This window comes from Furipterus horrens, unplaced genomic scaffold (assembly GCF_987537825.1).
Source record: "Furipterus horrens unplaced genomic scaffold, mFurHor1.1.pri manual_scaffold_8, whole genome shotgun sequence".
In the NCBI taxonomy this organism is placed as follows: domain Eukaryota; kingdom Metazoa; phylum Chordata; class Mammalia; order Chiroptera; family Furipteridae; genus Furipterus; species Furipterus horrens.
The window spans coordinates 92,858,586-92,871,191 of record NW_028327178.1 but is presented as its reverse complement, the minus strand read 5'-3'; the positions used below and the strand labels follow the sequence as shown (position 1 = coordinate 92,871,191).

At 43.9% G+C, this 12,606-nt stretch overlaps 1 protein-coding gene across 8 annotated transcripts in view; it reads left to right on the top strand.

Moving 5' to 3' along the window:
* The window catches only part of CPNE1 (copine 1), a 33,328-nt gene extending 20,722 nt beyond the window's left edge, over window positions 1-12,606 (top strand). For 6 of the 8 annotated variants that reach the window (XM_090286325.1, XM_090286321.1, XM_090286322.1 and 3 more), the window contains 15 exons: window positions 8,833-8,961; window positions 9,052-9,231; window positions 9,386-9,460; window positions 9,549-9,620; window positions 9,769-9,849; window positions 10,026-10,115; window positions 10,231-10,317; window positions 10,459-10,545; window positions 10,638-10,697; window positions 10,777-10,910; window positions 11,016-11,070; window positions 11,318-11,369; window positions 11,544-11,677; window positions 11,832-12,068; window positions 12,266-12,483. In XM_090286325.1, the coding sequence (XP_090142451.1) occupies window positions 8,833-8,961; window positions 9,052-9,231; window positions 9,386-9,460; window positions 9,549-9,620; window positions 9,769-9,849; window positions 10,026-10,115; window positions 10,231-10,317; window positions 10,459-10,545; window positions 10,638-10,697; window positions 10,777-10,910; window positions 11,016-11,070; window positions 11,318-11,369; window positions 11,544-11,677; window positions 11,832-12,068; window positions 12,266-12,406 (1,614 nt within the window). In that variant the 3' untranslated portion in view covers window positions 12,407-12,483. Of the gene's footprint in view, window positions 1-8,832; window positions 8,962-9,051; window positions 9,232-9,385; window positions 9,461-9,548; window positions 9,621-9,768; window positions 9,850-10,025; window positions 10,116-10,230; window positions 10,318-10,458; window positions 10,546-10,637; window positions 10,698-10,776; window positions 10,911-11,015; window positions 11,071-11,317; window positions 11,370-11,543; window positions 11,678-11,831; window positions 12,069-12,265 lie in introns of all 8 variants that reach the window. The other 2 variants (XM_090286329.1, XM_090286328.1) reach the window with 2 other exon arrangements.

Here is a 12,606-nt window from a genome sequence, read left to right as displayed (position 1 = left end):
TTCACTTTTTGTATGAACATATTTTAAGCTTTATATTGCCAAATACTGCATGGCAGCTGGAGTTCTTAGTAGTGTATGGATCTAAACCAAATTAATGCTTACATTTTTCATTTATGAATAAAATTTTAGTAGCCATTTGTCATATGTATGAATAAAAAATGTGTCATTTTATATTAAGGATTTGCGTATTTGGTTCTGTTTGTGACAGTCCTAAAGGACTGTCAAGTTTGTGACCTGTGAGGGCTACTGATTAAATTTGGGGAATCCTTGAGTTATAGAGGGAGAAACAACAGTGAAAAAATTTGTCTACCTTCTCCATGTCCTTTGAGGAGGCAGAGCAGGAAAGAATGGTGGTGGTGGGCATAGTTTTTCTTTTCAATCTTATGGGAAAAAGAGTATTTCATGGGTGGTGTTCCACCCATTGTGAACCTATGGAGAATTTCCTGATTGGCTTCCAAGACTTGATCCAGCATATGAGCTGCGCTGGCCTGTCAAGGTAGGCAACGGGAGTATGAGCATGGCTGTGGTTTGTTGGAGGAGAGCTCCTGCCCCCCAGACACTGGAGCTCCAGTCTTCCTCCTGGCAGCCTGGAAATGGATCGAAGGCTGGTACATCTTTCCTTATTAGGCTTTTGGGAATATATGAGGTCAGTGTGACTCCTGAGCATGAAAAATACTGATGCGTTTCACCTCAACTGGCACTGAATTGGATCCAGGAGAAAAAAAAATCTATTCTTGGATTTATGAAGAGCAGAATTAGAATCTCCCAAGGCAGGGGAGAATATGAAGGGCAGATTATTCCCTTTTGGCAGAGACTGGGATTCCCTGTCAGTAGTGGTATGCTGGTAAACAGGCTAGCTGGGGGAAGCGAAGCCCTGATTTTTATAATTTACCCAATTTCTGTGGTTTAAAACTTACCAAGGCCATCTGCTTACAAAATTTCGTAATATTTAACAGTTGTCTCTTGCAAACCATGCAAGCCTCCCTGAGGTGTTTTGAATTTCCATGTATGTGCACAGGTTTATGCTGTGTGACATAGTAGATGCTAAAGCAGCATCTAAAGTTTATTTCATTGACAGGCAAGAACTGGAAACATTGACAGAATACAGTTGTGGTATGGATTGAGTATAGTAGTCCAGAGTGAGATGCTCAGTGCTAGTGAGATCATGAAAAGGGTAGCATGTGAGAAATAGGCTTTAAGGATCATAATAGTTAATACTTATTGGTAATAATAGTACCAGACTCTACTAAGCATCTTGCATACATTATTTATATGAATCTTTGGAAATAGATAATATTGCCCACTTTATACCTGAGGATCTGGAGGCTTAGAGAGTATTTGGCCCAAGTTACCTAGGTAAGACATCATTCTGATAGTTGTGTGGTAGCATTGCATTGTGACCAGGAAAAAGTGAGGCCAGTATTTGGAGCCAACCTGGTCATTTCACTGCAGAACCCGTGTACTTGCTCACTACATCAGATTGCTGTTGATAAAAGAAGAAAGGTTTTTCAGAAAAGAAGAAGGGTATGACTACAGTTCAAAGTTTTAGACTAGGTGGGAGTCAGATATATTTGAGTTCTAGTCCTCATTTTACTTAACCATGTATGTGGCCTTAACCAAATCACATCTTCCCTCTCCGCCTTAAATTGAAAGAAGTGGATTAGATGATCACTCAGTTCCCTTTTATTTCTGACATTTTGTGAATTTTAAGTTACAAAAATGAGAATGAATGTGGCTTCTTTGAGGAATAGTGAAGGAAAGTGCCCCATGGGGTATGGGGCTTGGAAAGCATTAAGGCTGGTGATGGGGATAAGCAGAGGAAAGCAACCTACAAGGGGTAGTGGAAAGCATCAATAATAAGCCTCCAAGTGGTAGAAAGTGAAGGCTATATATTTAGATATTTCCACTTGTAGTTCCTGACTAAGCATCAAATGGAAAGGTGGCTGTTTGGGACATAGAAAGATTACAAGCTAGTCTTTTGGTTGTTCCTAGAAAGTTCTTTTCTCCCTTGATGGTTTCAGCTGTGGGCCAGGGCTAGATTTGGATTATTTCTGAGAGTCATTGGGATTATCAGTCCTCTCCAAGCATTAATTTAGCAGTTGTTTATAAAACAACCTCTCTGTGCGCATGGGAACAAGAAGATCTGGTCGCTTCTGTTGTTGAATTTATAGTCTAATAGGGGAAATCAATAATCAAGTAAATAACATTTTGATAGGTTTATGAGAAGCTGGGTTTTGCTGGATTGGAGTCAGGGAAGATCTCTGACTTCAACATAGAGAATAGGTCAGAGAGGATAAAGTGAAATAGGGAGACCAGTTAGGAGACTTAAACAGATAACCAGGCAAGTTATGCTGGTTCAGAGGAGATGGCACAAAGACCTGGAGAGTATTAGCCAGACCTCTCTTAAAAAATCAATGAGAAAATTGCCGAGGCTTCTCTTTTATTGACTCAATTAATGTGATACTCAGTATGGTTTTGTAAAATTCCAGAACTATAAGGAGGCTGAAGGTCCGTTGATATTAATTATACTGGGGCTAGATGAAAGTAAGCAAGTCTGATTTAAAGTATGTAGCTTTTCAAAAGATACAGGACAGGAGAGTGACATGAACTAGGGATTTTAATTATAGAAGATTTCCAAAGAGAGGTAGGCTTGAGGGTAGATTGTAAAGGAGATAAATAGTAGTTGGGAGAGATTAATAATCCCATGCATTAGATAGTTTAAAGGGAATATGACTCAAAGGACAAACTGCACATTATAAAGAGTTACTTATAAAGAGTTGCTAATTCCAGTAAGAAAGCAAAGAAGGCAGTTGTGTGGAAAAAAAAAACTGTGGTTGTATACATAGTTCTGATTTCAGAATGGAGTCCAGCCCCACATGCTACCAAGGCACATGTGGGCCCACAGCGTTTTGGTTGTGGTTCTAGTCTAGTTGGAGAAGAACTCAGAAATGATAGAATTGGACTGGCTCTGGAGAAAGTAGTGGGAATGGTAATAGAAAAGAATGCTCTGGTCCATCAGAAATTGAGACCTAGCACAGAAAAAACTCCTGGCCCACTGCATGTGTTGGCCCAGACCAAGAGCCTGTCTCTGGGATCTTTGAGAAAAGTCATGGAGTGAGGGAAAAGGGCAGCAGCTTCAATTGCCTGTAATCTCACCACCACAGATAATTAAGATAATTACTGCTAATGTTTTTGTATAATAGTTCACAACAGAAGTCTTATCAGGGATAAACCTGTAGTCCTCCATTTAAATTTCCTCCCAACATTTTATTATGAAAATTTCCAACATACAGGGAAGTTAAAAAAATCGTACAGTGAATACACATATATCCACTATTTAGATTCTACAATTTAAAATTTTCCTGTACTTGTTCTACCACATATCTATCCATTCAACAAACCATTTTAGTTTTTGGTGCATTTCAAAGAAGTTGCAACCATCAGCACACCTTGCCCATAAACATTTCCCCATGCTTTAACTTGAGTTTGGTATTTGGGGGGAGGGTGGTAAAATTTACATACAATAAAATGGATGTACCTTAATTGTACCATTAGATTAAAATGACAAGTGCACCTGTGATTCAACATTCCTGACAAGATAAATTTTTCATTCCCTCTAGAGTTCTCTCCTGTCTCTTCTCAGTTAATACCTGCCCCTCCCCTGTAGAACAAGGGAAGAACGCTGACTATTGTGACTTGTTCACCACAGATTAGTTTTACCTGTTCTGAAACTTTTTTAAGTGTAATTTATGTGTTTATGCTTCAAATTCATGTTGCAGATATTAATAGTTTCTTTTTGTTGCTGAGTGATTTTCTGTTACATATATATTATGGTTTATCCATTCTCATATTGATGAACACCTGGGCTGTTTCAAATTGTGGGCTATTACTAATAAAGCTACTATGAACATTCTTGTACAAATCCTTTTGTGGACATAATGTTTTCATTTCTTTTGGGTAAAAATCTAGGATTGCCATTGCTCTGGAGTAGGTGTATGTTTGGTTTTCTAATAAGCCGCCAGACTGTTTCCAAAGTAATATATTTAATGCTATCACTAACAATGAATGAGAGTTCCATGTCCCTTGACAACATTTGGTGGTGTAGGTTTTACTTTTAGCCCTTGTGGTGGGTATGTAGTAGTATGTCACTGTGGTTTTAATTTGCATTTTCCTGATGACTAAGTGCTGTTGATCCCTTACTTCCTTTGCTTGTTTCCAATACATATGTTTTTATTTAATAAGTATCTAATTATTTTTGCCCATTTTAAAATAGACTCTCATTTCATATTGAGTTCCAGAAGCCCTGCAATTAAACTTTAAAACTCAGTTGTACAAGATCATGATAAGAAAGTTGTACTGCTGGACATTAGATTAAATGGAAAAGGTCTGAAGGTTTGAGTTGAGTGAAAGCACGTTTACCATTCAGCAAATGGTTATGAATACAAACTGTGTACTGAGCATTAGAATTAGGAATACAGAAATAACACTCAACCCTCATTCCAAGGAATCTATAGTTTACAAGAGTAGACAGCCAAAAGTAAAATTTCTGCTTTAGTGGTTTCAACATTACTTTAAAAATTTCTTTTTTAAATATTTTTACTGAGTACCTATTACAGGCTAGGTAATATTGTAGGTACTGGAGAATAGAGATAGGCAAACCAGATATGGTTCGTACTCTTACACAGCTTATTTTTTGGAGTGTATATGGGAGAAGACAGCACAGAGGCCATGAGATTGTGTGTATGTGGATCAGAAATGAAACCTGGCTGGAATCTACGTGTGTGACAAGTTTAGATAGGCAGGGGTCAGGCTTGCAGGGCCTTATAGACCGTGGTAAGAACGTAGGATTTTATTTAGAGTTTTAGTAAGTCATTCCAGAATTATAAGAGAAGAAATGGTCTGGTCTGGTTTCTGTTTGGCTAATAAAGGGTGTGTGTGTGTGTGTGTGTGAAGGCATTTGCTAGGCAGGAAAGTCAGCAGCATGTATGTGTGTTTGTGTGTGTGTGTGTGTGTGTAATGGTGCGTGTATGTGTGTGTGTGATGATAAGGCATTTGCTAGGCAGGAAAGTCAGCAGCATGTATGTGTGTTTAAGGAGCCAGAAATACTGGGCTAGCCAAAAATTGGTTAGGTTTTTTCTCTACTATGGCTCTAGTATCACTTAGTTGTCTTGAACTTCATTTGAAACAATCGTGTTATAATTGTATTGTGGCAGCTGTCATATCAGCATGCATTTTTAAAAAAAAAATCAAAATTGGTGAATTTTTGTGCAGCCATTTTAATATTGAAGATGAAAGGAGATAAGCAACATATTCACGTATTATACTTATTATTTCAAGAAAGGTAAAAACACTGAAATGAAAAAAAAATTGTGCCGTATATGGAGAAGGTGTTGTGACTGATGGAATGTATCAAAAGTGGGTTTCAAAGTTTCTTGGTACTATTGACATTTTGACCAAACGATTCTTTGTTGTGGGGCTGTCTTAGCATTGGAAGATGTTTATCAGCACCTCTGGCCTTTTATCCACTGGAAGCCAATAGTGGGAGGTAGCCGGCATACTCAAAATATCCAAACCAATAAAGTTATGTGAAAATGAAAAATGTCTTTTATTCTACAGAAAAAACATAACAGACTTTTTGGCCAACCCAATAGCTTTGGGTGACCAGTTGGGTGGGTAGTGCAATGGCAGAAGATAGAACACACTGGGAAAGGCTTGGAAGGTTGAATTAGGGACGCAGAGTTGCCGCATTATACAACTACTGAATTCAACGTAGGTGTGTCCAGTGGAATTGTGCCACAGGTGGCCCCCTGCTAGAGAGTTTGACTCTGAACCTAAGGGCTATAGGCAGCTATATGAGCTTCTAGTTAGGGTAGAGACTGGAAGCTGGCATCAAGGATGACTAGCTGAGGCAGTGCTAAGGAGGAGAAACCAGGGAGAAGGCAAGAGACAAGGGGACCTGAACTTAGGTAGGCGTCGTTGCTTTGGTGGAAGAGGCTTTGGGCTTAGAATGAATAGCCAAGAAGACTTCAGGTGTGGATTGAGGAAAAATGCTAATGAGACCCTATAAAAATATGAAATAGTATAAAATACTGAAAACAATACAGAAATGTATACAGTACATAGAAGTCTCACCGTCATTCCACTTCTGAGGTGTACATGAAAGTTGCACTTATTTGTTATCTCTTCCATTTTTCTGAGTGTATGTATTCATTTTGTGTATATTCAATTCTATTATATATATATACACACACAAAGTTAAAATACTCATACTCTTCTTACCATTTTTTGTAACTTTATTTTTTCATTTAATACTAATATAGTTTTGCCTTAGTTATTTTTAGCTGCTACTCAGATTCTATTATTTGAATGTACCATAATTTAGTCACCACCCAATTGTTTGACTTCTAAGCTGTCTCAGGTTTTTTCACTGTATTCAGCAATAGTGAAATAAGCATTCTTCTTGATTTGTCTCTGTACTGTGCAAACTACCTCAGAGAACATGTGAGGTGAGAAGCAGGAGTGAGATTGTGACGTGTCAGAGTCTGTGTTCTGCTTGAGGTCTGTCCTTGGGGAACCTTCGTAGGGAGGATCAAGCTGGTCAGAAGTCTACAAGCTACATTCTAGGGGAGGCATTGAGAAGAACTGAGCTGTTTCTCCAGACTTTGGCTGGGGATTTCACTGCTTCCAGGTGTCCGATGGGTTCTCAAGAGTGAGATGGAATAAGGCTTTCTTGTGGAGTTTTAGACTGGAGGATAAACAAGACTAATGTGGAGAACTAAGAACTCATTAGACTTGGGTTGGTTTGCATAGGGCTTCGTGGAGCAGGACTTCCTGATGAATGGACTGTAAGAGGTGGGTCTTCCATCAGTGGGTGCATTTAAGCTGAGGCTGAGGCGCTGTGGAGGGGTATGTGAAGCAAGTTGAACTCTTAAGAATTATTCCAACTTTGGTTGATGGCATTCCAGTTAGACACTGTGGAGCACCACGATGGGAACAGCACTAACTAGGCTGGGTTGGGGGAAGGATTGACTGAGGGTCAGTTTAAGGGAAGCCGAGGCTGGAAGCATCCTGGGGTATAGTGCTGGGAAACCTGGAATGCTGAATGTGAAGCTGGGTGAGAGGCCTGACCTTATTTGCACTTGTGGTGGTCTGCAGTTGTATGAGTTGGGGAGTGAGGGGTCAGAAGATAATTGTTATGGTGACTCTAGGAGGAGGGGTTGATTATATGGCAGTCATGGTGATCCATGCAAGAAGATAGTGTTTCCAGAAGAGGAAATGAATTGGAGAAGTTTGGTGATACTTGATTGCCTGTTTGGAGATGGCGGTGCTGGGATTTGAGGCTGGAGGTGGTCTGTTGGATTTCAATCGGTAAATATTGTCTAGGTGTTTAGGATAGAGCAATGAACAGAACAGAAATATTCCTTCCTTTACAAAGTTTACATTCTAGTGGGGAAGACAACTTATATAAATATATATGGATATTAGAGAGTGATAAATACCAAAGAGTAAATACAAGAAAGGGGTATATGCTGTGCCAGTGGTGGTAGGGTTAAAACTTTAGAGTGTCTAGAAAAAAGAGCCTTTTCCTTCATAATGAAGGTGATTTTGAGTAAAAAACCTAGAGGTATGAGGGAACAGTAAACCATGTGGTTATGAGGGGAGAACATTCCACACTTAGAGATAGAAACAGGCTTCTCTGACGAATGGCAAGCAAGCAGACCTGTGTGGCCAGAATGTAGTGAGCAAGAGAGAAGGAGTTGGGAGATCAGGTTAGAGAAGTCTAGATACAGTATTTCAAGACCTGTAGGCTGTGGTAGAATTGGATTTTTTCTAAGCAATGGGAAGTCATTAGAGGGTTCAGAAAGAGGTGTGACATGACCCAACCTATATTTTGACAGAATTACCCTCGTTCCTCAATTGAGAATGGCTCACAAGGAATGGAGGTGGGGATGGCATAGGATACGGGAAACCAATTAAAGGCTAATGGGATAAGCCTGGTGAGAAGTGATGATGGCTTGGACTGGGTACCGAGGACTTAGATGTGAGCAGCTGATTAGAGGCTAGGAGAATCAGTGGGAGGGATCTAAACTCAACCTCAATATGCAGGGACCCAGGGTTAGTGGGAAATCATTGGAGGAAGGGACCTTTTGGGAACCAATTTCTGGATCATGGTTGTGTTTGGGGCAGTGTTGGGGCTGGAACTTGGATTAGGGTCTGATCTGGGGTCATTAGTCTTAGAGATGATCAGGTTAGAGTCTAGGTCTAGGGAACATTATTAGGATTAGGACCAATCTTTGGGTGAGGACTAGTTTGGGTTGAAGTTTTTGATGGAGGCCAATACATTTTTTCTGCATCTTCCCATCATACTCTTGGACATATGTTGGTTGTAACTACAGTATTCCCTCACTTATTGCGGGTATTATGTTCCAGACCCCTCCGCGAAGTAGGAACCTTAAATTTATTCTACACTCTTAAACCTATGTAACTTTAACAACATATGTATACAGTACCGCCATATCCCGCAATATAGCGAAAAATCCATGATAAATAATTAAGTATAATATTTTTTAAAATCCTGCGATACAGTAAGGCTGTGATAAGTGAACCGCAATATAGTGAGGGACTACTGTACCACCACCTGTCACATTGAGCTCATCCAAGGAGATTGGAGGAGATGGAGGCTATAGGGCCTTCTCTTCCTTGGGTGACATGGGGGCGGATGCAGGTTCAGCCCTGCCTGGGTGAAGCCTACTTACCTTCCCAAGCTGGGACATATAGTCAGGGGAGGGTGGAGAAGCACTGTGGTGCTTGACTCAAGTCCCTTTTCCCTAGATGGCCCACTGCGTGACTTTGGTTCAGCTGTCCATTTCCTGTGACCACCTCATTGACAAGGACATCGGCTCCAAGTCAGACCCACTCTGCGTCCTTTTACAGGATGTGGGAGGGAGCAACTGGGCTGAGGTGAGAAGGATCATGGATTGTGGAGGAAACCTAGGATTGTTTCAGGGTGGAGGGTGTGTGACTGTGATGCTTATTGGCCTCTGCCCACAGCTTGGCCGGACTGAAAGAGTACGGAACAGCTCAAGCCCTGAGTTCTCCAAGACTCTGCAGCTTGAGTACCACTTTGAAACAGTCCAGAAGCTCCGATTTGGCATCTATGACATAGACAACAAGACGCCTGAACTGGGGGATGATGACTTCCTAGGAGGGGCTGAGTGTTCCCTAGGACAGGTATGTAGGGCCAGGGATTAGAATCCTTCAGGCACACGTTTGATAAGAGCCATGGCAGGCAACTCAGCCTACCTGGAACTTGAAGGGTGGGAGTCAAGCAGGACCTAACACGACCTGAGATCTTGACCACCCCCTCTTCCCTACTGTGCCCCAGATTGTGTCCAGCCAGATACTAACTCTACCCTTGATGCTGAAGCCTGGAAAACCTGCTGGGCGGGGCACCATCACAGTAAGAAAAATCTCTAGGTGTGGGGTTGGGGACTTGACATTAATGAGGAATTTATGAGGTGATCCAGTCTCCTGCCTCTCTTACCTAGGTCTCAGCTCAGGAGCTGAAGGATAGTCGTGTAGTGACCATGGAGGTGGAAGCCAGAAACCTAGATAAGAAGGTGTGTGGAAGGAGACTCCAGGGGTTTCTCCTACCCCAAGAACTAAGGGGACTGGAATGGTGTGATGGTGGGCCGAGGAGGGGACAGAGGTCTGACACAGTGGGTTTTTCTCCCTGAGTCTCACAATAGGTCTCTGTGGTATTAACAGGACTTCCTGGGGAAATCGGATCCATTCTTGGAGTTCTTCCGCCAGGGTGATGGGAAGTGGCACCTGACATACAGATCTGAGGTGTGAGGACCCTGGGATTGGGTGGGGTGGGCTAGGAGAGAATCTGCTGTGTGGGGGCATATGACTACTGAGGTTTAGAACAGAGGGAGGAAGAAACCCCGTACAGGTAGAGAAAGGATGGCACCTGCCAGCACAACAGCCCAGAGTTCACTGGAGGCCCTGCCCTTCACCTTCAGGTAATCAAGAACAACCTGAACCCTGTGTGGAAGCGCTTCTCTGTTCCCCTTCAGCATTTCTGTGGGGGAGAGCCCAGCACACCCATCCAGGTGAGGAGCTTGCCTCCTGAGTGGACTGAGTGGGGGCAGAGAGGCTGGTGAGGGATTTATTCTCACCTACCACCTACCTCCTGGTCTTTATATACACATACACCTTCCCCCTCAGGTGCGATGCTCAGACTATGACACCGACGGTTCCCATGACCTCATTGGTACCTTCCACACCAGTTTGGCCCAGCTGCAAGCAGCCCCGGTGAGTGCTGGCCCTGTTCAGGGTGGGTGAGGTGGGCTAGAGGGCTGTAGCCATAGAGAGAGGAGGAGTGCAGGGCATTTCCACTCCAGGCCTGGCTGATGCTCTCAGTTTTTCCTACCTTGATTTTTCTTTCCTTACCAGGCTGAGTTTGAATGTATCCACCCTGAGAAGCAGCAGAAAAAGAAGAGCTACAAGAACTCTGGGACTGTCCGTGTCAAGATTTGCCAGGTGAGACCATAGCCCATGTAGCCCAGGCTCTGAGCACTGAGCTCCGTAGCCCCAACCCCTTTGCCTCAGCCCTGACCCTGTCTCATCTGCAGGTAGAAACAGAGTATTCATTCCTGGACTATGTGATGGGAGGCTGTCAAATCAACTTTACTGTAAGTTGCTTTACCAGGGCCAAGAGAACAGATCTGGGACTCAAGGTGGCCTTCAGCTCCCCTCCTCCTATCTTCCTAGGTAGGTGTGGACTTCACAGGTTCCAATGGAGACCCCTCCTCACCCGACTCCCTGCACTACCTGAGCCCAACAGGGGTTAACGAGTACCTGTCAGCACTGTGGAGTGTAGGCAGCGTGATTCAGGACTATGACTCGTGAGTAACTTTTCTCTTGCCTGTTGCCACTCCCTCCAGATGCTTCAGCCTTTGGACTCAACAGTTCCCTCACTGCCTCTTCCCCAATTCACTGTCCTCCTATAGGGACAAGCTGTTCCCAGCATTTGGATTTGGGGCCCAGGTGCCCCCTGACTGGCAGGTGAGCATTCTCTTCCTCTATCATACTCGTGTTCAGTTTCAGAGCCTGATTTTGGGGGATGCCATGAACTTGCTGCCTGGGACCCAGCTTTATGGGGAGATGCATGGTGCATCTCTGTAGGCATGTGAACAGCAAGTGCTCAAGGCTAAATGGCTCCTATTTGACGCTTGGTACATAGCATGCTGCCCTTTTTCTGAGCACAAAGGTGGTCATGGGGGAAGAGCCTCATTTTCATTCTTGCCCTCAGGTCTCCCATGAATTTGCCTTGAACTTTAACCCCAGTAACCCCTACTGTGCAGGTAAGTCCCCTATCCTCCAGCACAAGGCAGATCTGCTCACACCAAGAGGGCCAAGCCTGTGCTGGCAAGAGAGAGGGACTCCATTGTCCAGAAGAATGGCAGGGTGATGTCAGGATTGGTTCAACCCCAAGTGACCCAGTATTTTAGAGTATTTTTTTCCCCCTTCTTCTCTAGGTATCCAGGGCATTGTGGATGCCTACCGTCAGGCCCTGCCCCAAGTTCGCCTCTATGGCCCCACTAATTTTGCACCCATCATCAACCATGTGGCAAGGTTTGCAGCCCAGGCTGCACATCAGAGGACTGCCTCGGTGAGGGCTGTGGGAGGCAGTGCTGGTGGTGGGATGGTCTCGGTCATTGGCTCCCTTGAGGGCTGTGTAACAAGGGACTTCCTGTCAGTGTGGGAATGTGTGGCTGGGGTGTTTTTAAAAGATCTCCCCAGTATATGGATGACCTTGTCCCCAGCAATACTTTGTGCTGTTGCTGCTGACTGACGGTGCTGTGACAGATGTGGAGGCCACACGTGAGGCTGTAGTTCGTGCCTCTCACCTGCCCATGTCCGTGATCATCGTGGGAGTGGGCAGTGCTGACTTTGAGGCCATGGAGCAGCTGGATGCTGATGGTGGACCCCTGCGTACACGCTCTGGGGAGGGAGCCGCCCGTGACATAGTGCAATTTGTGCCCTACCGCCGCTTCCAGAATGTGAGCGGGGGCAAGCCTGGGGGGCAGACCAGATCTGGGAGTTTTCCCTTCCACCTTTCCCTGGTATGAGTGGAGATACTGTCATCTGTGTCTGGGGCAGTATTTGGTGTTTACTTTTATTTCCCTTCTTGGGTATAAAATGTAGGTCTTGGGAATCTGTTATGGGCCCCACTGACCTGCCCCTCCTTTCCTGGCAGGCCCCGCGGGAGGCATTGGCGCAGACTGTGCTTGCAGAAGTGCCTGTGCAACTGGTCTCCTACTTCAAGGCCCAAGGTTGTGCCCCATTCAAACCGCTTCCACTTCCAGCCAAAGACCCTGCACAGACCCCTCAGGCCTAGATTCCCTTGGAGGGTAGGTTGTGGCTGGTCCTCAGCCCTGTGTCCTCAAGGTCCATAAGCACCAGTGCCCACCCCTATACACACTCCCCAGTGCTAGCACTTTATATTTTATACTTTTATACTTGCTCCTTCTGTTACTGCTCTTGATTCCACCTTCTTGCCCCTAGAACCCCTCATTCAATAAAGATCAATGATGGCCA